This window comes from Glarea lozoyensis, assembly GCF_000409485.1.
Source record: "Glarea lozoyensis ATCC 20868 chromosome Unknown GLAREA7, whole genome shotgun sequence".
Lineage (NCBI taxonomy): Eukaryota > Fungi > Ascomycota > Leotiomycetes > Helotiales > Helotiaceae > Glarea > Glarea lozoyensis.
Genome location: NW_007361002.1, coordinates 462,937 through 489,186, shown reverse-complemented (window position 1 = coordinate 489,186; position 26,250 = coordinate 462,937). Strand labels below are relative to the sequence as shown.

At 44.6% G+C, this 26,250-nt stretch overlaps 7 protein-coding genes across 7 annotated transcripts; 3 read left to right on the top strand and 4 right to left on the bottom strand.

The window, feature by feature from the left end:
* Positions 1–9,897: 9,897 nt before the first annotated feature.
* On the top strand, positions 9,898–12,302 carry GLAREA_01345 (uncharacterized protein; the record flags this gene model as incomplete). The annotated part of the gene is made up of 3 exons (XM_008088561.1): positions 9,898–9,913; positions 10,034–11,702; positions 11,753–12,302. 3 exons carry the CDS (start codon positions 9,898–9,900, stop codon positions 12,300–12,302), a joined length of 2,235 nt encoding a protein of 744 aa, XP_008086752.1.
* Positions 12,303–12,813: 511 nt separating this feature from the next.
* On the bottom strand, positions 12,814–13,312 carry GLAREA_01344 (uncharacterized protein; the record flags this gene model as incomplete). Its single annotated transcript, XM_008088560.1, has 3 exons — positions 12,814–12,913; positions 13,044–13,165; positions 13,238–13,312. 3 exons carry the CDS (start codon positions 13,310–13,312, stop codon positions 12,814–12,816), a joined length of 297 nt encoding a protein of 98 aa, XP_008086751.1.
* Positions 13,313–14,553: 1,241 nt separating this feature from the next.
* On the top strand, positions 14,554–15,441 carry GLAREA_01343 (alpha/beta-Hydrolase; the record flags this gene model as incomplete). Its single annotated transcript, XM_008088559.1, has 1 exon — positions 14,554–15,441. The coding sequence occupies one exon, from the start codon at positions 14,554–14,556 to the stop codon at positions 15,439–15,441; it is 888 nt and encodes a 295-aa protein (XP_008086750.1).
* A 2,687-nt stretch (positions 15,442–18,128) lies between these two features.
* GLAREA_01342 (Plant lectins/antimicrobial peptide) lies at positions 18,129–19,070 on the top strand (the record flags this gene model as incomplete). Its single annotated transcript, XM_008088558.1, has 1 exon — positions 18,129–19,070. The coding sequence occupies one exon, from the start codon at positions 18,129–18,131 to the stop codon at positions 19,068–19,070; it is 942 nt and encodes a 313-aa protein (XP_008086749.1).
* Positions 19,071–19,592: 522 nt separating this feature from the next.
* Positions 19,593–20,153, bottom strand: GLAREA_01341 (uncharacterized protein; the record flags this gene model as incomplete). The annotated part of the gene is made up of 1 exon (XM_008088557.1): positions 19,593–20,153. The coding sequence occupies one exon, from the start codon at positions 20,151–20,153 to the stop codon at positions 19,593–19,595; it is 561 nt and encodes a 186-aa protein (XP_008086748.1).
* Positions 20,154–21,168: 1,015 nt separating this feature from the next.
* Positions 21,169–22,413, bottom strand: GLAREA_01340 (uncharacterized protein; the record flags this gene model as incomplete). Its single annotated transcript, XM_008088556.1, has 2 exons — positions 21,169–21,892; positions 21,944–22,413. The coding sequence occupies 2 exons, from the start codon at positions 22,411–22,413 to the stop codon at positions 21,169–21,171; spliced, it is 1,194 nt and encodes a 397-aa protein (XP_008086747.1).
* Positions 22,414–22,949: 536 nt separating this feature from the next.
* On the bottom strand, positions 22,950–26,083 carry GLAREA_01339 (uncharacterized protein; the record flags this gene model as incomplete). The annotated part of the gene is made up of 5 exons (XM_008088555.1): positions 22,950–23,610; positions 23,667–23,843; positions 23,953–24,121; positions 25,263–25,900; positions 25,956–26,083. 5 exons carry the CDS (start codon positions 26,081–26,083, stop codon positions 22,950–22,952), a joined length of 1,773 nt encoding a protein of 590 aa, XP_008086746.1.
* Between the last annotated feature and the right edge of the window lie 167 nt (positions 26,084–26,250).

Sequence of the window (26,250 nt, the reverse complement as noted above, 5' to 3'; positions counted from 1 at the left end):
GGTTGGGGTATGGGGAAGGGAGATATGGGGGAGAGTGAGATTGTTTGGGGTGAGCTGTTAGTGATGATGTGGAAGTTAAGGTGTGATGAGAAAGTACAAGATATTGGCGTGCTGACGATATCCACCATTTGTTTGTTGGTCATGTTCTTATTATACCTTTTATCATCTCCTCCATCCCTTCTCCCTTCCCCTATACCTTCTCGCCTCTCATTTGGAAGCCTAGAAGCGACGCTGACGAAAATCCTATATTCAAACCCCCCGGTTCTGGTTGTTGTAGAGCAACGATGGTAGCTTTTCGGATTGGTCAAACCGTCTTACTTCCTAACGAATCGCAAGTTTCGAAGGGAAGGTTCGCTGACGAAAACGTGGTTGGAACGCTGAGGTGATATGGGGGATGGGGGGATGATGTTGGGGATGAAGCTGGGGATGTATGAGACATGGGGTTCGGCACACCGAGTATAGGTGTTTCAGGGTGATGTACCGGCATAGAGAATTGAATTCTTTATTTATTTCATTCGTCGATTAAATCTTTATCTGTATGATTTGTTGCTTATGTTGTTTAAAAAGGGGATGTATTTTTGGAGAATTCAATAGATGTAGGCGTGGAAAGGGATATATCGAAGTATATCTTAAAATACATTACATAGAATCGATATTGAAGATACAACAGCACTTGTAACCCCTAAAAACGACCAAAGTCTATCAATACCTCCACCACCATACTTACCCAAATCACCACACCCACCTCGCAACTTACCTCCTGAAGCGTAACCACGCCTCTGGTATCAAACACCTCAATATAAGCCAACGCCTACGGTCCGTCCCATCCCGGCAGCCACACCAATCGGGGCAATCTCAAATAACAACCGCACATCTTCAGCAACGTGTGGGTGTGCTTAGTATACCAACCAATCACAACCCACTGCGCCGCCAGAGCTGAGGTGAGATGCTGTTTGGCTGCACGACATTGAGGGTGTTCGCTCGCGTGGGATAGACCGCCTGAGTTGAGGGATCAGATGGTATGGTATGTCTCGTGGGATGGATTGTGTTTCGTTTGTCTGATGGAGGAGTCTGTGGCTATGAATCATTTGAGCGAGAAGAATTGCATAACTTGTGTTGTGCTTTGCATAAAGACGGTGAGCGCAGGTCTTTGGGGGAGGGTGATTGGTGCGCGAGGCGTGTGCGCGCGTAGGATCTTTGGTTGTTGCAACCCCACTGTCTGGAAGGAATAATAATAATAAATCATTATTTAATTGATTGATTTTTTATTTTATTGGGGACTCGGTGTTTGAGGCGAATTCTTCCAAATGCATTTTCTTATCCACATACATAATCCACATCGATCTCGCCAGTCTTCGATGGAGACGGTCCTGATATCCATAAGGCCGAACTGCTTACGGTGGAGAAGAGATGGAAAAGTGGATGAAAAACACAATAAAAAATTGGTGAAAATATGGTTCCTTCACATGCTTCAAATCGACTCAATGACACATCTCACCAACCTCCCCCATCTGAACACGCAAAGCACATTCGTATTATCATTCCCATCCGGCCCTTTTCAACTCTCGGGGTTCACCAAAACCTCCCAATATACTCCAGTCTTCTGATCACCCGGACTGGTTCTAGAAGAACTATATTCGTAGTCCAGCTGAAGGGTAATTCATAGGGCTGGGTCGCGTGGGCTGCATATCTCGAAATGAATTGCTTAATCTGGCATCCCACCTTCTTCTGGCGGTGCGGTGTGTCGGGCTGTACGGGTGTGTTTAGTTTAGCCTGATCTCGAATGTGTACCTGAAGATCAGGCAGGACCCTGAATATTCTGTTGAGCAGGCGGTCAATCTTTTCAAGTCTCGTGATTCATACTTATGTTGAGCACACATGATCTTCGTATGAAGAGGCTCTTTCGACCGGGTGAAGTCGTGTTTCGAGAGCTGTACGCTTTGGTAAAAGATACGCGGGTACTGACACGTTTCGGCCGGCCTTTCTCATGTACAGTACATGCTGAATTGCATTGATGCTATTCGCGAATCAAGTGACCGACAGGCAGACTTCAAGAGTTTCAACCTAGAAAATTCTAGTCCCGTGGCCGTGCAAAGCACAGCACAATCCCCATCGCAAAAATCCCACTGCAAAAAGCATTCCCGATCTCAAATCCCGTCCCCATTAAACCTCCCCTCTTGCATCCCAGCACACGAGAACTTCTCGGAATACATGAGGATTATTACAACTACAGCGTGTACGGTTTACGAGTCATCGACACCACTGGTATTCAAGAGCGCCTCTAGAAATAACCGACATCAACGGCGCGTGACGGCCGGACAGAAAACCGGTTACTGATCCATTTAGTGACTTACGTCGGTGGCATCCTTCCAAACAGCCGAAGAACAACCTTTTCGGCTTCAAAGAGCTTCGGTTTGCCTATGTGGGACTCCCGGGGGCGTTTGTCTATGACGACTGAGTCGTTGAAGAATATTCGGTACGCTACGGCGTCTGTCGCTTACACGATTTTTATATTATTTTGCTTATTTTTTTCAATCGTCGGAGGTAGTAGAGAGGTTTTGCAACTTATGGGATTATAATTGTATGACTACGAGTCATATAATTGTTATTATTTTCAAAATGTGAGGTTTTATAGCTTTTAAGACTCGGTTTATAATTTAGCGCGTAAGTGACTGTTTCGACCCGAATAACTTTCTAATTAGGACGATTAGATTTAATCCTAAATAAATCCTATAGGACTATATAGTCCTAAACGCGATTTTGGGATTATAAAGTTCTATCGGAGCTCCGAAAGAGAGAAAGTATAAATTACATGAAACTATAGCGCTAAACTATAATAGAAAGTTAAACAGTAATCCCAAAATCTACAAAACCTCTCTAGTCACAGCCTTGCAGAAAAAGGAGGTGTGTTTGAGGACGACGTCATACTAGTTATACACCAGATTATTTGTACGGTTAAGCCATCTCGCCACCAAACTCTCTCGACACTGTTTTCCCCGGATTCAGAATTGCGGGGGTGGAACACGTTGAGGTTCCCCGCAATATCACTTGCACTTTGTTGATCTCCCCGGATATGTCTCGGTGATTTTCTGGGTGTATCATAATCTATACTAGGAGGACGTCATGGAATGGAATCTCCTGTAGACAGTTTTGGAATCATGGAGTTGTCATTGTTGCCCGAGATCATCTGAGTACCATTTCCTTCGGCGTCAATGAAGTGTGAATTTTTCGTTGGAGGAAGACGCTCCTTCGATTCTTTGAAGGATCATCTTGCAGCGTCCAGTGTATTGCGACGGAGTTACTAGATCACGGAAATCATCCCGGGGTTCGTTGTCATGTCTGCCGTTTCAGAACGCAATGTTATTTTAACCTTTCAAGAATAATGTACAATGATTATTCAATTATTTCTTTATTATTCTGAGAGAAGATTGAAGCTAAACGTCAAGGATATTCCCCTTTCCGAATCGACGCTGCAGTCTTGGAACTTTCTCCATCTGATCTAGTGACGTGGTGAGAATTCCGTAAACTTTAATTGTGATATGGAGGAAGTCATTCGTACAGTAGAGCTTTTAATGCGGATACTCTTGGCTCTCGGGTTGATTGACTTCTCGCTTAATGGATGGGCAGTGATCGCTTGAAAGGGGTGATGTTAAGGCTTATGCGAAGTACCTGTGGGAATAAGGGGTATTTGTGTTCAATACAATTGATATCGATATATGTCACGGTTTGTCGACACTCTCGCTTAAATTGAATTCTGGTCGCTTAAACAAAAGGGGGGACTGCGTATTCGTTTACTGACACGACGTGTATCGGGGTAGATGAAGGCAAAAAATCTGCATGAAAAGGATCAATTGTTGTATCAAACATAGCTGTCGGTTTGATGTAGGTAGTATAGAAGTGTGGAGCTAACCTTTCCATATAGAAAGCCCTCGCAGTCGAGGCATCGAAAAGGTTGTCAGTTGCAATGAATGATTAGCTGAAGACGTTAAGATGTGACCAGCTGTTCCAATGAATCTTATATAGTATTTCCCTTGTTTAGAAACTTGGCCTTTTTTGAATTACGGCCTGCACATATAAGCTGACCTATTTTTAAAGCTAGGCCGCACAATCAAAGTACTGTTTCATTATTTACAACGTCAAGGTTATCATTTGAGAATCTTCATGTCAAGGCCACCGTTCTCAAATCCGAAACTATGCTTCTGTGTAAGGACTAATTTGATTATTGCATGTCGAAGCCACCCAGGGACATGGACGAATCATGAGAGAAACGTGAGCAATCAGACCCTCATAGTAGATGACAGACCTGGATTTTTGCCATATAAAAATTTGAAAAATGCACTTTTATTGGATATGTTTATGTTCATAACAATATAGTATACACTAGGTATCAATTCAGATGTTCTGCTTGGCTCTTATCACCAGGTCCAACAGCCCCCGAAACACCTCTCGCTTAGGCATTTGTAGTCACTCAGGTGTGTAAGTTTGCGTGGGAAGGTATACTTATGAACACTAAACACTGAGAGATGCACTCAATCATAAATTTTTCTACATTAGGCGCTCAGAGTTATAGGAGTAATGTGCTGGAAGCGATAACTTATCTGATTGGACAACGGTGACTGCCACTTGCATGTGCGCGTCTGCAGTGGGCGCTTGACCGGAACAGTGGTATTCGCATCAATATATTCATCTTTGACTACACATGAAATATCATTTATTATTTATTTAATCATTTTTCATTGAATTCTTTTTCTATTCAATCAATACTACCCACAGAGTAACATTCCGAAGTTTGCATTGTTCATTCTTCCCAAAAGACCCCTTTGCCTCTACACCCTCATCCCTTTGTATCGCCGAACACAGCCGGGGAACCATCCGCTCCCAGATCTGCTACTCACACAATACAATGTCCGGTAACACCATGATGATATTCCCTTGTACATTCAATAGAACCATCTTCATCCCCCAGTACATTTAAAAAAAAACCATTGTCCAGTAAGAAAAATTCCAAGGGCCTTGGATTATTATTTTCCCAAGGCGTGACAGATATTCTGCTCAAAGCGTCAGTCATCAGATCACACGCGCACCCCAACCGGGAATATATGGTTAAGCGGCTCGTGTATCCATCCCTCGTCGCGAGGAATAAGAGTTAGTTTTAAGAACGAACCATTATGTACTAAATGTAACTCTACCTACGGCGCGGGGTATGTTGGTTGCGTTGTTGATGTTGGAGCCTCGGAGGGCCGAATGGATCGCGGGGTTTCAGTGGGGTGGTATCTCGAGATATGTATAGAATCAGGATTGCAAATAAGACGCATCCAACATTCCTATCTGCGGAGGTGTGTAGGGCAGTTTTTGCGCAATCGTAAGGTTGGTGTTGGAAACGTGGGGTGTGTTCTGCGGAGGATTCGTGGCGGAGACCATGCGGTTGTTCCTGAGACGCTCTACTCAGATGTTCCTGAGGGGCGCTTACTTTGCTACGTATACTCGGCTATCCATTGTGTGTGTGAGAAATAATAAAATAATATTATTATTTATTGTTTGGATTTTCGTGGTTGGTTGATGCTGTTGGAAGGATTGTGGTCATCTGGTCTGGTCAACCCCAGATTTTGCCTTGGAGAAAGGGACCGATAAGTTTACAGCCTTTGGGATTAAGGGTGGTTTTAGAGGCCCTATCGATGGTGCTTCTTATCTTTGAGGATGGAATAAGTGGAAATGCTACGTGTTCCTGACTTGGTCAATTCCTTATAATTATTCGAACTCAATTTTGTATTGTCGCCTTAAGAAAGGTATTCAACTAGAACTACAACATTCGCATCAACAACAAAATACAGCAACCAAAAATGCCTTACCAAGTTCTCATGACTTACCTCTCGCACAATTACAGATCGCCACGTCTTCAGGTCACTTTAACCAGTGGCGAGGTCATTCAGTCTATCTCACGATCCTACTGACCAATTCTGCTTGTTGGTGTTTGACGTATGTGCCCCTTTGGGGGTGGCGGCGCATATTTTGGCGATTTTGAACATCAGGCTCGGCAAAGTGTAGGTCACGATGTATTACATACTTATTAGAAATTGCCGATGAGTTTTACAGTAAGTCATGAAGTACCGAGATGTACGTAGAATTTAATTACTGGCGATGCACGGGACTTGGGTTTGGTGTATGTGGTATCGTCGCTTCAAGCACGTGGTTTGTGGATTGCGACTCGAAAGAGTTGGAATTTAAATATTCAATATTTTTATTATTTTATTTTATTAGTTGAATATTTTTGTCTTCTTGTTTGGGTGTCACATGAGTATTCAAGAAGAGGCGTTTGTTGTCGATGCACGTGCTTGCGAAAAGTGACTTTCGATCTTCAAAGACATCTTCTTTGAGCCACAAACATCTATCGATACAAGAGTTTACACGCAAATCGGCTTTCCCATCCTCTTTGTCATTGTGGACCAGACTCTATCAATCGGCAAGTCCCATGGAGACATCTCCGTTCGACATTTCCCCTGTTTGCTACATCTATATCTTGGGTTCCGGATGCGGAGACGTATTAGATTGTCTTAGACATAGATTTCGAGGTGTCGATATCTCCGCAAGTGTGGCTGAAATCGCATTTCATATTTGGTAATTTGGTGTTGCGATGTTTGCAGCATGGGACGATTGATCAACTGAAAAACATCAGCAATCGTACGCTTTCAACAAAATTTGCTGCCTGCATCTCCGGTGAGCAAGTAAGATATAACTTAGTATGATCCTTATATATTTCCTCTTGCAAAAACGCCAAGTTTTCCTTCCCCAGGTCTCAAATGTGATCGATCTCGAATCCATGTCTGACAACTACTTCCTCTTCAAAGAGTTTAGTAAATAAATAAATAAATGAAATCCAATTAATTTCTCCCCAGGTCTCACTCCACAGACACACCCCCTCATTATTTCTTTTTCTTCTTCCAATACCCATCCCTCTTTGCCATCCCTTGAATCTTCCAGCTGAAATCGGCATCAGCGTCGGCCCCAGGGATGGCCCGAACTCGGTTCGGCAAACAAGTTTCGGCTCGTTTGTACCACAGAATCAGTCAAGAGATCCAGATCTTCAGGGTCGTGGTATGAAGCGGGACGGGGAAGCGAAGTCCCCGGTTCTTGGATGGAGGAGGTGAGACATGGGGTCGTGTGTCTCTGTTTTTTGGGAGCTATCACATTCGTGAATTCCTCAAGTTTTGTGGCGGGGTCTGGATTTTGGAATGTGGGGGTGTGGGTTGCAAACAGTAGAAATACAAACGGGAGTTGATTGCGAACGAGTTCGAGTAATGCCGGAAAAGCTTGATAGACTGGAAATACAAAGCCAGGAGAAGACATCTACGTACGATGCCGAAACTATAGCAAGATCTTCATCAGTATTGCGATATGCCTCAAGTCAAACACCTAAAAGGTAAGTAGAGTTGAACAAATTGAGCATGAGATCACTCCTGAGAGTCCTTCCACAAGTCACTCCGCTGTGCAGCAAGCGTAATGACGAGATTGTGTCACTGGTACCTGCAGTAACCAGTACTCCAGCAGTTCCAAATTCCCGTTTTTGCCGGGGACTTCAGCAAAGAATATGTCAGTTTTCACATCTTGCGACAGGAAATTCTTCTCGTTTTCGAGGAAATTCACACCTAAGATTGATATCAAGTTGGGTCAAAGAGTCATTGCCAGCTGAACATGCATGATCCGTCATGTCGGATTTGAGTAGGTTGCATGGTAACCAATTCTTTTACGCATTCTGACATCCATCTAGGCCCAGCCACCGCCTGTGGGTAGAATGGAGGTATCTCCGTACTGCCGTCCAGTATATCGGAATGTTCCCGTCATATCTTACCCATGACGGCAGCAAGATGTGGGCGGGAAACACAGCTTGGACTATTTTCTTGTTTAGAAGCACAAGTAGTATCCAAATAGATACGCAAACAAAATACAAGGAAATTTGGGGAGCCGCGCTAAGATCAAAAAAATAATGAATGGCAACTTTGATACGAAGTAAAATCAAATCGACGTTACACCCAGGGAGTGGTAACACGGGCCGACGAAGACGAAAAAACATCACCCGTCCTTTCGACTCAAGCTCATTGAGGACCGTGACTATCACTACGAGATACAATCGTTTCCGATCTAAGGGTTATGTCTGACCGAGTCGAATGGACAACATCGACCCAACAAGTTTGATGTGGGAGAAAGATCCAACTTTGACAAGGGACCAAGATGTCACAAAACCGAGAACGCGGTACTTGGAAATATCTTCCAGCCACTAACTGTTCCCGAGTCTATCACAAAAAGTGCCACTCCACTTTCTTCTCTGCACAGAAATCGCGAGCTGTCTGTCCACTGTAGGCTTGCATGATGTGGCTTCCCGCGGACACACGGGGAAGAATTGAGATAACTCCCGGTGGTACGAAGTTGTAATTCGTTGCAGGAAGAAACAAAAAAGGAATTAGCAAAGCATCTTTCCAGTCATGCGTGAGTACGATTACGAGGCTTCTTGCATTGGTATCCCTTAGCTTCCTCAAGATTGCCTCGTTGGTACCGTCAAGCGGTTACCGCGCATACCACGGGTAACTGATATATTGGGACCTTGTCCGAATAAGACTGCGCTTTGCATCGAAAACGATGTAGGAAAATGAGGTTACTGATATTTGAAATATTTTAATCGGGATGAGCTCATGAGCGGTGGAAAGTCAAGCACATCGTCACAGTGCTGCCAGCAGTTATCCGTGCCATCCTTGAACGCCCGTCCAACTAACCCCACCGAGCACAAGCCAAGTCACCAGGAAAGAATAATATTAATTGATTATTTATTATTTCATCCGAATATAATTTATTCCCATTCAATATTCTGTTTCGTATAGAAACAGAAAGTATAAAAGCTGAATAATCTCCTGCCCTTCCAGTCGGGATATATCTCGGTAATCTCGTCGCGTAACAGAATTGCGGAGAAGATGGGGAAAGGATGACTCAGATTCTAGGCCGAAAGATTGGACCTTCGTAACAGTCATTTCGCTGTAAGCGAGGGGCGACTTTGTGGTTTTGATAGAGCTCTGTTGTGTTGCGTTATATCGTGGTTGAGAGTAACTTCCTTAATAGCTAAGCGAATTGAGTCATCGAGACTCATTCTCAACCAAAGACTCATTGCCACACGCTCGAGGTCAAGCGACAGCAAGAGTGTATTTCAATTTCCTAACGGCGCACTCCGCTCTCGTTTGTCTTTTCTTCTCTACAATTACAAATCCTTCTTGCAACGTTTCGTCAAGAGCAAACAACAGCGATACATTTCAGATTAGCTCGGCCACTGTATCACTGTGAATCCGTTGTACGCCTCTTTCCACCATCTTCTGTTATCCTTCCTATCCGAACCACATTATCTTCAATCTTGGATAGCCACCAGATCCCACAACGACAATCACCACACCCACAATAATTATGGCGTCCAGCTTAAAATCAACACAAAACCCACATACAGGTCAGCAGCTGTCCCTTCACCGCTCTATCAGACCCTCTTGATATGTTGATTCTCGTTCTCTTCTGCATGCCACAAGGTTGCAACGCATACTTCGTGGATAACATGCCCGAGTGATGGGGGACGGATGACTGATGCGTTGGCAGAAGTTGTAATCGGACGAGATGCCGCCTCACGCGGTGGGCGCCGCCATGGAGAGCAGCCGCTGAAAAACAGGGTTTGTAGATATTTTAGCAGCACAGGTATTTACTTTTATTTTTCTGACAATATTTTTATTCGTTGGAGAACGCCTTGCTATGCATCGTATGAATGCGGACAGGCGTGTTGTGCAGCATGCTTTGCCAATCTCGTGATTTGGCTCAGCCAAAGCGTGGGAATAGTACATGTTTGACATCGAACTGTTGGGAACATGACCGAGAATGGCTTTTGTCATTCGTAGGCTGTGCTACACGCCAAATATGAAGCAGAGTTACACCACGTGATGATGGGAAACACAAGAGGACTCGAGGATAGTCCAGCACCAGGTTTTCAATGGCTAACAGCATTCTTTGGTAGGTAATTGCAGAGCGGGCAACGACTGTTCCTTCCTGCATGATGTGTCTACAATACCTCGAACACGAGTTTCGGACCGTGGAGAGGTACCGGAATCCTCGGATTCCCCACGTACCCCAACAGACAACACTCAGCTCGTCCAAGACCGCAAGCAGGCATTAACTCAGCCCATTGCTTCACGTGTTGTATCAAAGCCAGTAACTCAAGCACAAACTCAAGATCCCCGGGAATTCCAGGTCGGGCAGATACGAAGACGATTCCAACCAAAGGAATCTCGGCAACACGATGGCTCTGTGGTGCTCAAGTTCAGCCTTCGCCCGTCGGACCCTGACTTTCCCTTTGAGATGTCAGCATTAGATTGCAGTCTCTCTGTACCAGTGGCACATCCAAAGGCGGACCCTTCGTTAAAGGTTGGCAATTCGGACATCCCTAGAGGTTTCGCGCTCAATATCGAATCAGGATTCGATGGCCTTGTTAAACAGAAACCGGATGCAACACTACTGGAGTTGGTGAAAGCACTTGACCGGAATCTCGAGACATTTTTATCTGCACCCAAGGCAGATACAGTTAAATTGGTACCCAATAAAGACACGAGGCACCTCGCGAATGTTCCCACACGTTTAGTGGAGCCAGCCACGATAATCCACAAGGCTGAAGACGTACAGCCTCTGCAGTCATCACTCAGCAAGCCAACGACAGTTACCCCGAAGCCAACTGTGTCGTACACTGCTCAACAGAAAGCTGAAGCTGCTAAGCGACGAGAAAATGAAGTTCGCCAGCTGGAAGCGAGAATGGGTCGTCTCCCCCTTTATAAAAAGTCAGGTGATGGAATCGCTTATACACTACCTGTCCAGCCAAGACGACGAGGAGAACTTCCCATAGCAGTTCGAGCTATCAAGTCTGTACAGTTGTTTATTCCCCTGCTTTATCCTTTACAGACTTGTCGTATTCAGCTTGATGGTGTCGACCAAGGTGGGTCGAGGGCTATTGAGCGTGGATTCCAATCAAGAGCAACTGAACATGCAGAAGCTACTTTGATGGGTCATGTCAATTTCCTGGCTCAGAATATGCATGTATTTGCAAAGGACTTTCAAGAAGAGCAAAAGCCAATTCCGATTGTGGCCCAAACCACACAGGTTCCCTCGGACACACCTCCAGTGACTGACAAAGGCAAAGGCGTTGAGGGTGTGCAAGATGCTGAACGAAGTCACATTCAATACATTGCTCGGCCCCCAGAATGGACGATAGTCACTCGAGAAGAGCTGTCGGGTTCTGATTCTGATGGTTACGATTATTCATATGATTCAGGCGATGACTTGGACACTGAAGATGAAGGAGATATCGTTGAACTCAAGAAGAAAGACACTGAAAAGTTACCAGAGCAGCCGGCACAGAATCCTGAGCGTGGAACAGCAATCTCATTTCCGTTCATCGAGTTTTACGGGCTTGAGTTACTTGAAATTGCGACACTCAACATCACCGTCAAGTGTGAGCGATGCAAGGATGTTATGGAGGTCAAGAACCTGAAGAATGGCTCACCGAGATCTGAAAGTTGTAACAAGTGCGCAAGCGCTCTCAGTATCAACTTTCGGCGAGATTTGGTTCACGCTCATGCTGTTCGAGCCGGTTTCCTAGACCTGGAGGGCTGCAGTGTGGTGGATATGCTTCCAAGGTAAGTCATTGCCCCTGAATCTTTCAGAAAATCTCGCTAAGACCACCCAGCACATTTCTCCCAACATGCTCTCAATGTTCAACAACATACCCCTCACCAGGCATAATATCTGTCCAAGGCGAATCCACCTCCAACATCTGCCGGGAATGCCACCAAAAATTCACGTTCAAAATCCCTTCCGTAAAATTCCTCCGCATCACGCAAACCGGCAACCTCCCCGCCCCCTCTGGTCCAAGAAAACGCAAAGAAGTCCTCGGTCTCGTCCCCGGCACCGAACTCCCTAAACGTGGACGCTGTCGGCACTATACGAAGAGCTTTAGGTGGTTTAGGTTTAGTTGTTGTCAGAAGGTTTACGCGTGTGATAAGTGTCATGATGAGAGCGAGGAGCATCCGCATGAGTGGGCGAATCGTATGATTTGTGGGTGGTGTAGTCGCGAGGGGAACTATCGACCGGAGGATTGTGGGGTTTGTCATGGTGTGCTGGTTGGGAAGAGTGGAGGGGGATTCTGGGAGGGTGGAAAGGGGACGAGGGATAGGGTTAAGATGAGCAGGAAGGATAAGAGGAAGTATCGGAGAATTGGGACGAGTGGTAAGAAGTGATATACAGTTCACGATCGGGTACGATGAAATGGCTTGTTTCGTTCTCTCGGGGCTATGATAGCCTAGGTTCGCAAAAAGCTGATGGTCGTCACCCTGACATATCGCTGATGTCTTTTAAGATTGAATGATGGATGGATATAGTATTAGTTCTATTCTTAAATGACAATCATAAGATATAATGAGAGTCATAACACCAGTAGTTGAATTGGGTTTGCAGAAACGCAGCCTCTTGAAGATGCAAGATTATATTCTACTTCCAAGTCGCTTGTTCTTTGCGCCGACTCTCTCAAATTCTCCAAAGATGGACTTGGCTCTGGTTGTAACTCAATGCCTTCCCGGCGGCCCATAGTCCTTTAATGGGGTCTCTTTATGTGTTCCTTCGCCCGTTCACTCGGCGTGTTCCCAGATTTCTTCCAAGTATCCGCAAAACCACAAGGGGTCTGATGTCCTCTATTTGTTTGCATCATCATAGCTCGTGATCTCGTTCACATCATGGCCTCGCCGTTGCGACTCAGGCCTCGCTCGAACCACTTCTCCTCTGCTCTTGGTTTCCTTGTGCAGCCGAGCCTGCGATTGTCTCTTCGCCCAAAACTTTGCTCGCTGCCATAAACCTATTCAAAACTGTCAGCACATTGACCATGAAATATCTCGTGTCGCATTGTAGAAGCTGATCTGAGATCGAGCTTCCACCTCAAAGTAGCAACAAGTATAACAATGGCATGGGAGATTTTTAGAACTCACAATCCACCGTGGAAAGCCCCCAATCCCCTCATAGCTTCTGCTTGTACACTCGTCATTCGAAGGAGATTCTCGAGGTCTGCTAGATTGGCGGAGAGCTGTGCAAGTTGCGCGTGAAGATGAGACTAGTAAGACATTAGCCACAAGTCTTACAAGTATGCTGCTTTGGTAGCGGGAGGCTTGAGAGGAATAATTACGAGTTGTCGTGGTTTGATACTGCTTGGAGCGGTGGATAGACGCGGGGCATTTGAGGATGGAAGTCGAGAAGACATCGTGATAGTAGTGTGATCGTGAGAGTCTACGGAATCAATTGATTTACATTTGAATTGCTACAGCGTAGACCCAAGAACCACTTATGCGTTGCGGATCGAGAAAGTTGTCGCTTGAGGGGTTTCGACTGTCCAAACGCGATGGAAAGTAAACATCGGTCAGCCCTGTGCACGGACTACTTCCGGGGGACACCCCACCTCCCCTCGTGGAGGACAAAATAATCGCAACACAATATTTTCTTGATTAAGTTGACGAAATATCGTATATTTAGTGGATTAACTTGAAACATTATTACTATTCCGTCAATTGTTTTCAATAAATGAGACTTTTTAAACTCTATTCGAAGTCGACTTATTGTTCAATCCAAGGCTAGCGGGTAGGTGACTGACACCTATTTTGTCCTCCCACTCCCCAAGTCAACATCTGTTCATCGCAATCAACTCAATACACCGGAGTTCTAAAGGAGATGCTTTGGTCCAAGAGCACCATTCTATAGCACGAATTGAACAGATTCGTCTTGATATCGATGAGATGACAGATTTAATGGAAATTAACTCGAACGCGAAGCATCTTCGCAAGGTCGAGATCCCGTTCATAGATGCCGTACCATCATGGCGCCTGCTGTCAGACAGCCCTACGAGGCATTGGGTCCAATAGATTTGTGACTCGAAGCTATATTGCACCCCAAACTTGACTTACTAATCCTCCCAAGACATTCTTACGTCTGGCTAAACTCCAAAGAAACATTCTCGGGATTTGATTTTCCTATACATTGGAGGATACGAATCAGGATTCAAGATTCAGATTCCGAGGAGAAGCGCAGATCCAGTCAACACATATTACAAAGAAAAGCCTCACAAGTTGCAACACCAGCATTCTTGCTTATACAATCCCTCTTAATTTGGAATTGGAACGAAACAAAATATTGATCCAATCATAATACTTTCTGATAAAGTTGAATGATGATTTTGGCGTTTGACGCAGTGACAACTAATCCGCATGAAGCTTCCAGGTCACACAATCGTCACCGAAGACTGCAAGCAAGATGATTACGATCGTCAACCTCGACGTATACGATAACATCATAGTGTTCTTTCAGAACTGACAGAAAAAGTATATATATCACCAGTAAGGTAACGATGTTTTCAATCCCAACCTCATCCACAAGCTCCACTCTCAACCTTACTCAATACAAGCATCGAAACATCGGAAAGAAAAGATTCAAGGTCGACAAAACCAGAAAATGGCACCATACACCAACAACACCGTGGAAGCTGATGGCATTAACATTTTTTACCGTGAAGCGGGTCCGAACGATCCATCAACACCCGTTATCCTTCTCATCCACGGCTTCCCAACTTCATCTCATCAATATCGAAACTTGATTCCAGCTCTAACTGCTGGATCCAACAACAAATACAGAATCATCGCACCAGATCTTCCCGGTTTCGGCTTTACTGAAGTTCCAGAAAGTCGAAAATACAAATACACCTTTGAAAACTTTGCTTTGAGCATCGAAGCACTACTCGACGTGCTCAACGTCAAGAAATACACACTTTACGGCTTCGATTACGGTGCGCCAACCGGCTTTCGTATGGCTCTTCGACGACCAGAGTCGATTCAGGCGATCATCAGCCAGAACGGAAATGCCTACGAGGAAGGTCTCGGCGATTTCTGGAACCCACTTCGCAATTACTGGGCCAGTGGTCTTGAAGAGCATCGCGCAATCATTCGAGATACACTGTTGATATACAAGACCCACAAGATGCAATACACTTTGGGAACACCTGATCTCACCACAATTTCACCGGAAACATATACGCTCGACGACGCTCTCATGCTTCGACCAGGGATCAAGGATATTCAACTTGATATCTTTTACGACTACCAAACCAATTTACCTCTTTATCCCAAGTTCCAGGAGTTCTTCAAGTCGTCCAAGGTACCTATTCTAGCTGCTTGGGGCAAACATGACATTATTTTTGTATCACCGGGAGCTGAGGCTTTCAAGAAAGATTTGGGAGATCAAGTGGAACTTCATCTTTTAGATGCGGGCCATTTTGCAGTGGAAAGTCACACGGATGTGCTAGCAGATCTAATTTTGAAGTTCTTGGAGACGAATGGAATTTGAAAGCCAGGACATCAATTGAAGAATGCTGAGGAATGGAGGATTGTGGGCTGGCGTGGGGAGGTTCCTGTTTGTTTGAATCATTTGTTGTTGGCACTTCGCCACCCTTTAAGTAGTTGATAATTCCCACTTATATACAAAATTTGAGATACCACTCGCTTTAGTCCCGTATTCATATTACGTGATTGATGATCGTACAGCTGACATGTAAGAAAATACAAGCTACTGGTCCAACAACACTCTGAAGGTAGTCATGCTCATCTAGTCAATCCTCATTTAGACTAGTCAGGTAAGATGCCTGCGACTGAATCCTTATTATATTTTACAGAATTCTGGTTTGAATTGCTCCAAGCTATATTACATATTCAAACTCGTTGTTCATAAGCGTAGATGTGTCGCATTCCTGGGCTGACAAAAGTTAGCTAGTTGTAATGTAGCAGCGAAAAGTCAAACACTTGTGTTGCATACCTGACTGGACGCCTCATTGCTGTGAAATAAGCTGTTTTTAGATACTGTGTATTTGATAAGGCTCTTTACGTATACTGATAGAGCAGTGTTGGAAAGTTCTTTAACATTGTTGTAACTGAGGCTGTCCCGTGAGTCTTGCAACATACAAGTGGTGTCGCAGGGATTTATACGAGGGAACAATTTCACCTCGTATCGTATCTTCCTGGCGGAACAACACCACTTGATTTGAATTCATGTCGTCTGTCGTCTACGCCGCCAACAATCCCGCTGGAGGTTCATGCTGCGTATTTCCAATTTCGCTTATTGTTGTGCAGATACCAGGAGCTTCAACTTCGTCAGGACCAACTGAAAGCCTCACTCTGGAGTTAATGAGGAAGAGCAATGTGACTTGTACTATTCTAGAAGTGTCAAGATTGAGTCTCATGAGTAGTGCGCTTTCGAAGTTCTGGTTGAGTTTGTAGCACTTGGAAGTGATGCGTTCTTGTCGAAATCCATCAACTTGGAATTTCTGCGTCAAACTCACGAACTGAAAATGACCTGCAAAAATTGAAGAATTTGTTTTCATTTCAATAGGGTAGTCAAGTTTGTCGAAGAAACCTCGCTAAATAAATGATTACACACCGAGTAGTAAGAGGAAGCGGCGGGTCCGTAAGACGATACTCGTGTATCTGACGATGTCCCAACATGATGACAGGATTATAGGGCTGAGATCTGCTGATTGTCAGCTTTCACCCCAAAATTCCAAATCTGGGGGATCATGATGACTGGTTCATATAGTAAGTATCTTTACTTGCTTGCTAAGAGATGACTACTGACGTGCACACAGTCACCCGTGTAGAACAAGCTTCTAGTGTAAGCACAATAATTCAACATGAAATATGCAAGAATTGCGCGGCTATCTTCTATTTGAAGTAAACCTGTGGAAAACATCAGTCCTACTTCCACATTTAGAGCGGTGTTCGGTCCTCCAGTTGGCACTCAAGAATCGTGAAATCTACAGCGAGACCGAAAGGTCAGCCCATGAAATATACGAGCTTGTGTAACTCCTTTTTGCAAGTTAGAATCCCATTTAGAGCTGGTAGCATATGAAAAAAGCAGGTCATTGCCAGGTGACCCACGATAAAGATTGCTGTGTTAGGGTCAACCATGGAGTCACCGTGTCCTTCATCATTCCTGTTGTATAAAACTCGCAATTCTCATTTCAATTGGTCTAGTGGCACCCTAGATAATGAATAGCTCGTATGAGGTGCGAATCGATTCTAGTGGATTGACTTAAGCGGGTTAGAAAGCCCAACTATAAGGACCTTTAAGCGACGCGAACTAACACAGCCCCCAAAATCTACAACAGCGCATCCTTCTTCCTTTCCCAGAAAACACCACAACCAACCAATATATCACGATAATAACGAAGGACAGCCAAATCACTTGAGTATCTTCTCGGCAGCACGATGGAATGGGGATTATCGTCGACACCCTCTCGCTCCGTATCCAGCACGGCCCGATAGCCAATCATCGCGACATGCGACCTGCTGGAGGTTGCCTCAAGCGCATTGTTTCAGGAGAGGCTCATTGGCTGAGAGTTGCGCAGTCGGCGAACATGTTCAACTGACTTTCTTCCTATCCTTCGGCGAGGACTAGAAAGTATATCGATCCAGCGAAACATGTTTTGGTCATTTTCTGGATTTGCGCAATTCTTGAAAGCTCCTAGGCTTCCTTGAACTCCTACCAGTTAGTAGGTATGATCTCATTGTAACACACTCCCAGAGTGCCGTCAAACACGGTTCTTTCATCTGGTATAAACTCTCCATCTTTAGCCACAAAGAAGTTATTTTCAGATCATCGTTCTTCAGCATCTTTCTCTTCTTTCATCTTAGGCTAGTCCTTTCTTCATCGCTATAATTATCAAACAAACCTTTGCATATAATCCTTTCTGTCGATAAATTAAGCACAAAGACATTCGTTCAAGCATCTTTGTTCTGGAAACAAACCACCTTCTCATCTTGTACAACCTTGATTCTTTACTCATTCCATCTTTGTTCACGATTGAACATTTAAGTCAACAACGAGATTGTTTTCAAAGACTGTTCTGCAAGAGTTCATCTCATCTTATTTAAACGGCGATACCTCCTGGAGAGTTTTTATTCATACAGAACTATCACTATCTTCAAAGATAATCGAACTATTCAAACTTACAACATCACTCGATCAATCATAACATCGACATGCATTTCACATCATTCCTCGCCGCTTTGGCCCTCGGGTCCACTGCATTCGCTCACATGGAGATGTCCGATCCAATGCCGTTCCGAAGCAAGCTCAACAAGAAGCTTGGAGATAAGGTCGACTATTCTATGACCGCGCCACTCGGTGAAGGTAAAGGTCTTTGCAAAGGATACCAGTCTGATATCTCAGATCTCACTGGTGCCGGTGCACCTACGGGAAGCTACAAGGCTGGTGCTCAAGCCAGTCTCACCATTATGGGTGCAGCCGCTCATAACGGAGGGAGTTGTCAAGCATCTCTCTCCTACGACCAAGGAAAGACGTTCAAAGTTATCCACTCATGGGAAGGCAATTGTCCTCTTGCTTCAGGAGGCAAATTCGACTTCACCGTTCCTTCGGATGCTAAGGCTGGCAGTGCCATCCTAGCCTGGACTTGGTTCAATAAGTCAGGAAACCGAGAGATGTACATGAATTGCGCTTCCGTCACCATTGAAGCAGGCTCCGGTGCTGCTCCTGCCGTCGCTTTCGACTCACGACCAGACATCTTCGTCGCCAATCTCGGCACGGACTGCAAAACCGTTGAAGGCAAGAACGTCAAGTTTCCTAACCCGGGCCCAGATGTTACCGGCGCTGGAGACGAGGGTGGTTATACCGGCAGTGCGTGCGGAGGATCTGGCTCAGCACCATCCGGCGGAAACACTCAATCACCAACCACCCCTAATGCACCAGCAGACAGCAAGACTCCACCACCAGTCAACAACGACACGCCCAGCCAGGCACCAGTCACTGGTGGATGCGGCGGCGGGGCCAAGTGTCCTGAGAACACATGCTGCAGCAAGTACGGTTTCTGCGGTACCACTCCTGATCACTGTGGAGAAGGCTGCGATGCATCTGCCGGAAAGTGCGGCAGCTTGAAGCTCATCCGTGGCGGATCTTACTACTAAATCCAACCCGATCAAAGTCTGCTTCTGCAGAAAGGACTAAAACAAGATTCAAGAACCATAAGTAATCTAATTACAACGAGTTGTTGAAGAGGATACCTTTCTTGCACCAATTTTCAAATTACAACAACCGTCTAAGCGATTTCCAATCACTTCTCGACATTTACATATACCCAACTTTTGCATTTTACTTTTTCATTGATGTTCTATTTCTATTCAGTCTTTACATACTCTTATTTCTGGTGGCGGTTTTTTGGGGAGATTTACCGAGTATTACTTTCTTTCAGATTACTTTAGTAGCGTTTCATGTAGCGATTTAGCGGGCATTACTTTCATTCAATTTTCTTTCGTTCTTGTTTTAGACAGGTTATTTTAGACGGAATTATGACTACTTCTTTCTTTCAAACTGATGTTTTTGAACATGTGAGAATGCACTACATAAACATGATTTCTCACAATGCCGGACTCAAGCTTTCCACGTTAGACGTTTTTGTAGAGTATGAAATTGAAATCATGCCAAATTAATTAATCCTGTTTCAAAACCTCCAGAGCCTTTCTACCTGAATTAATCTCCAGTTTTATACTACCACCAGCCATCTCAGAAATGTCATTCTCCTCTGGTATTCCTTCACCATTTAATTCCAGCGGCGACCTGTCGCCCGATAACTCTCTTGCTTCAGCATCTGTCGATTCTGTTCTCATCCCGCATATCTCTTCGTCATCCAAAATAACCTGCTTGGCCCCTATTTCTTCATCTTGTTCTTCTAGACATTCCTTCTCAGTTGTCATCCGGCTTCGCTTTTGCTTCTGACGTCGAGCTTTGAGACAGCGGATCAGCACTATGACGCCGAGAAGTAGCAACGTTGCAGAGATGCCTATTAATATTCCCACCATCAACTCAGCGAATCGTGGAATAGGCAAGCCCGTTTGATTTCTGCTTCGGCCACATCTGCTTGATGGGAAACCGGTTGGAATTGGGCCAGGAAAGCCTGTGAAGGTAGGTCTACTAGACGTACTTGTCTGAGTGACGCTCAATGGAGTGGCTGTAAATATGATGGTAGTCGCGTAGATTTCTTGAGTCGCCATGATTGGCGAAGTTGAAGTGTCGGTCGATTTTATGCTGCGAGGTGCATAATCATGACGATTGATCGATCATGCGACGAGTTCGGTCTTTGCCTTGATGGATTGATTTCCCCTTTATATCATTCGTGGGACTTTTGCAAATCAATTGTTGCTCTGGCAGTCGATTCGTGATATTACTAGGAGCTGGTTGCAGCCGAAGGAGACGAAAAAATCTGTTCGCTATCTAGGAATTCGTGTTAGCATTGGCATTTACTAACGAAACGCTATCTGGTGACTTCTCGAAGGAATCCGCAATTCCTTTATTAGAGATGAAAGTAATTGCATGCACTGACCTGTTTTTGTCAAGTTGTATCTCAAAATCAGGCCAGAAAGAAGCTGAGTGGTCTCTGAAGATGCTAGATTGCATATAATGTATTCAGTACGATCTCTAGGCGATTAGTATCATGATGTTGACTGAAGCGAGTATCTTGTGATCATATTACGCTTACCTGGCGATAGTGTGACTTTTGCTAATGTCGAAAAGAGTGGCGACAAGGTTTTTCGGTAGAATAGATCGTACAACATCAAAAGACGGAGAAAACTGGACCATGCTCACCTATAGCAGCCATTATCTTGTTGCACAAGAGTTTGGAAGTCCCATGGTAGTTCCAACATTGAGACTGTGTTCGAGGTGGTGCCCTGCTGTACCCTTGGCAGAGTTGGTTTGTCGCCCATCTTTACCATACCCATCACAATTCATTTGAGAATCTGGGGTCCTTGCTTCAAACCAGAAAGCCGTGCCGGAAATGTAACAAAACAAATCTCATGTTTGATCATCCCTATTGACACTTTGAATAAACACCGGTACTTCTGTTTCGGTATAGTGTTTCGGTATAGTGTTTCGCTTTCATAATGTCTAATGGTGAAATTTATACCTGAGTGAACAATGTGAGGTTTAAGCTTTTTACGTCCCAATATTCGATTAAGAAATAGTTTTATCTACGAATATCTAAAACTTCTTCTCAAATTACTTCACTAGTTAATTATTGCCACTAGCCATCTCACATATTTCACTAGGATCTAGCGTTCCTCCACTATCTAGTTCCAGCGGTGATGTTTGGCTAGATAACTCTTTTGCTTCAACATGAGCCGGCATTTCAGATGATTCTTCCTTATTAGAACTCAGCTGATGAATAGCTGCTCCGCCACTTTGCTTTTCTAGACATTCTTTCTCGTTTGTATACTGCATTTGTTTTCGTCTTTGTTTTTGGAAGCAAACTCCGATGAGTGCTATGAAAGCTAGAAGACCGATCACAGCACTGCTCCCGATGCCTACTCCTGCTCCTGTGGACAATTTAGGGACTGGTGTCTTGGGCCGGTTTTCCGGAAACTCGGTTGGCTGAGAATTCGGGCTTCTTGTAGAAATGGTCTGAATATTGCTGGAAGCGATCACCGTTGATATAGTTCTAGGGACCGACATTGCATTGGTTGTCAATGTCGATGGAGTTGAAGTGTTGGTCACCGATACGCTGGGAGCCCCAAACTTATACCCATTTATCGGAGAAGCCACAGCGCTTGCGTCTAAACCATTTAAACCAACAGTAGTTGTCAAATTTTGGTCAGGAAAACCAAAGTTGTCCCTTTCTATAAAGGACACAACATGGCCTGGCGGAAATGGCGATGTGCATTCTCGATTGGCGATGGTAGGATTGACATCATTTAAAGACTCCTCAATCTGAGTGAATCGCTTAAGTGAATAACCTCTTGAGCCATTGTTAGTAATTGTTTTACTATACTTGACTGGAAGACATTACGATGGACAGCATTGATAATACGTTGTTTGAGGATTTACTGCGACAGAAGCAGCGGTCGTGTATAAGAATGGGCACTCCATAGGGCCCAGCGAAATGCGTGTCGAACGGAAATCTGCCCCAACTTGCCCCTGCCATGTCCTAACTTCTGGTGCAATACAAGAAAGATTATCAGGCCTAAGGGACAATGCGTATTCAGCTTGTGTCTCTAGATATGTTTGATACAATAGATAGCAAGTCCCTGTACCAGTGACTTCTGCTTTTGATCTTAAGTCGAAGGGTAATACATACTGCAATCCTAGAGCAAAAATCGATGCTGTAAAAGGCTGGGGCTCAGAAGTCGGTTCGGTAAAATCGTACCGAGACATGAAAGCCGTCAAGCATTCAGTAGGCACCGTGTGTATTGTTGTTAATGGAAGCCACGAGGTTACCATTTTGTTGTTCAATTCTACGGTTTGAGTAGGCCCAAACATTTTGAAAGAAATGCGGACAGTCAAAAGCTGGTAAGAAACTGTCGTAGGTAACAGGATTGATGAAAACTTATTAATGTGATCTCCAGATCAAGATCCTTCCAGTTCTCGTGACACTCCAAACATCCAAAATAGACATGAAGTAGTGTAACAGGAATCCTGCACATTCATGAAACTCTTGGCAAATATCTAGTTTGGTGGAGCAACCGTACATAATCTAACGTTTCTGTTCCATCTCCGAAAAATTAGGTCGAGACCTGCATTCAGGCACGCGAATTTGTCTGATAATATCCATTGATACTTATATATCCCACTACGCTCAATTGGGGTTTTGTGTTTCATCTTTCACGATGTTTTGGAGTGGATTTCATAGAGTAGTATTCAAGGCGATCCCTAAGTTGTCTATCTAAACATTTGATCAGGAAACACTTTCACTTGCAAATAATTAGATTCCATTGACTCGGATGACTTCCCTCTCAAACTTTCACCCGCCAGCTCAGATATCCTAACAGACTCTGCTATCTCCCCATCCTCTAATTCTAGCGGCTGGGTCTGACCAGACAATCCCTTACTTCGTCTTCTGCTGACATATTTCCTGCCAAAAGTTTCTCTTTAAATCTACCAGGAAGCTTGGGGGTCCACGTGTCATCAATCTCGACCGGTCCGTATTGGTTCTCTATCATCTCGAAGTTGTTGATCCTAGCTGCAATATCGGCACGTTTTCGCTTTCTGCGCCTCAAAAAGCAAAAAGCAACAACACCAAATATTGCAAAGAGGCCTACAATTGCAAAAACAATAATTACCAGAGTAATAAGTGAGACTCCCCGAGTTGATGTCGTTGGCAATCTCGTAGAAGACGCCTCGTTAGCTACACCAGTGACAGGAGGCTGGTTGGAGGTTGCAGTGGTCCCAGGTTGAATTGCGCTCGTAGGAGTGACCATCATGGTGACAGTCGCCATTAACGACGGATCTTCGCCGCGAGTTGCAAACTTATAACCATTGAGTGGACTCGCGACTACTCGTGCGCCTGACCCAACAGTCGTAGTAACCATTTGTTGTGAAGATAGCCGAGGCCTCATCTCCAAGTAAGAGACAACTTGTGCTGAAGAAAGCAGAGAAGTGCAAGCTCGATTTGAGTTGGTAGACCATACATCGTCGCCAACGTCTTCAATTTGGTTCATTTTCATAATTGAATAACTCCTGAGAAGGTTTTAGCATTGCCCTCGTACATAATGTCTGCAAAATATAGCTCTTACGATGGACAGCATTGGTAAAACGTAGTCTCGCTATTTAATGATATAGAAGCAGCTGTGGTGTATAAAATTGGGCATTCCATGGGACCCAGTGATAGCCTCGATGAATGACCCACACCAGCGCCCATTTGATACCGCCATTGAGTCGCTGCATCGGGAAGACATTTGATCTGCCGGCCACTGAGAATTTTTTTTTTAGCATAACTTTCAAATTAACTGCTGACAAACTCAAAGCGCAATCGAGCATCCAAAGACGTTTCAAAGCTGTTAAAATGGTTGGTAGACTTACTCGTACTCTGTAAGAGACAATTCGAACGCTGAACCCACCCAGGGGAAGAAATCTGGAGCTGCGCTAATAGAATTGGAAAGAGATGTGAACTGGGGTGCGCATTCAGGAGGTGCGGAATACGCTGAAGTTAGCGGGAGCCATTCGGTGACGGTCCCATTACCCTCCTCAGCTGGTCGTGTGGTATTAGACATTTCGTAGAGGATAGAGAAACAGAATCTCGCAGGAAAACACGTCCCAACAAACGGGTGGATTATTCCAGAACAGCCTGCTAAAGTGAAGATTTCTCAGACTGTTCTTAAGGGGGAACCTGAGATATTATGTTCCAACATCTGCAGGATACTGTACCGGCAGTGTAACCTAGCCCCTGATGCACGACACCCTAAAGAGAGTCCAGGATCATTAAAGTTATCTGAATTGATTTATCCTTTTGCCAACTTCCCTGTTTCCATACCATGCCTCGATCCCCTATTTCCCATTCCAGGACTTGGAATGGGACACCATCGTGTCGCAAATCTGACAAAACACCTACTTACAACAGGGTCATGATAACACTTACTCTAAAAGCTCTACCTGCTCATTCCTTTTGTGTAATTACACTGTATTACTTCTTTCACTGAGGTAACATGTTATCATTGAGGACGAACACTAGAATGCCGGCTTCCAATCATGATCAACTTTAGTTGATTCCGAGGGTGTCCCGTCAGTATTTACAACACCCTCGTGGACATAGGACTTTACCTTATTAGACTCCCAAAAGTACACCGAAACAGGAGATTAAACAAGCATACATGTTTGATAGTCACTATCACTGCTGCAGATTGGCGACAAAACCAAAACTGGTACTACCGGTTAAAGTGGTAAGTAGTGGCTTAGTATGTTGGTGTTTCACTTTCCACGATGCGGAGAAGCTGCAGTAAAATACACCACCTGCTGGTAGCGACAATGTGTCTTATCGCCCTAGCATTATCTTGCACAGGATATGCTCAGCGACGCCAGAAACGACGTTTTTTGTGTACACCTAGAGGCTTTCTGATGTATTCTACCGTACATGCGTATGAAATTGAAGAAACATAAACGGTAAACCTACCTCAACATAATATCTAAACGACTAGCCTGAGAATGAAGAGAACAGAATTCTAGCCAACCAAGACGACGGCTAAGCCGAAGCCAATTTTTGATTCGATTAACATTACATCATGACTTTATGTACATATACATACATATACACAACAACTCTGTCGTGAAGACACTTTCCTATCTTACTCCATACCCGCTGTCCAGCTCACATATAACGTTTCGATTCGACATACCTCCACTTTCCAGTTCCAACGGCGGAGTTTGACTTGATAATTCCCTTATTTCGCGTTCAGAGTGCATCTCCGATAGCTGTTTGCTTTGACCGAGTTCATGTGCATTGGGCCCACACGCTTGTTCTAAATTGATATCCCCGTTCAGTCCCTCAATTGGCTCTGCAACTTTCTCGGCGGAAATCACGCTTGCTTTTCTTTTCCTTCGTTTCAGAAGGCAAAAAGCGATGATCGATATGAGTAAGACAACTGCAGTCACCGCAACGCAGCCTATACCGATCGCGGCTGCAGTGGAAAGAGGTTTCGCGTTTTGGGTTCCGGCTGGACTTGACTGTGTAGCAATGGCTACAGAAGAGAAAGAGGCCAGAGTCGGAGCTCCGTTATTTGATGAGGTCGAACCGATTGTCGTAGCGGCTAGGGATGCAAATTTGTAACCTTTGATAGGATACGCTACTAACGCTCCTCCGTTTGTAGCAGTGGTGGTAATCACTCGAGTTGTAACTGTCCCCCCATCTCTCAGAAATTCCGAGTATGAGAATACTTGGAGTGGAGTAAGTAACGAGGAACAATCTGGCTGGAGAGATATTGAGACGCGAGGATTGCCAAAACGAGTTTGTGAGATAGGCGAAAGACCGAAGCTCCTAAACAAAGCGACCTTAGTGGTGACTCTTTTGAAGTTGACACACTAATACGTACGAAGGGCAGCATTGGTAGAATGTAGTATCGGTGTTTATGACGCTAGATGTGGCTATTGTATATCGATCCGGGCACTCCATAGGTCCCAAGGATAATTGCGTCTGGGGATTGTTTATTTGCTGTTCCATCCACGAAGTGACAGGATCTGGAAGGCATGATATATTCCGATCTCTAATAAGTAAGAGGTCAGCAAGTGACTCTGCTCAATCCTGCGATTCATTAGGCAAAGGCAGTAAAACTCGCCTGGTCCCTTTGACGTCCATGCCAAGAGGCAAATAACCCATGAACGAGGAGA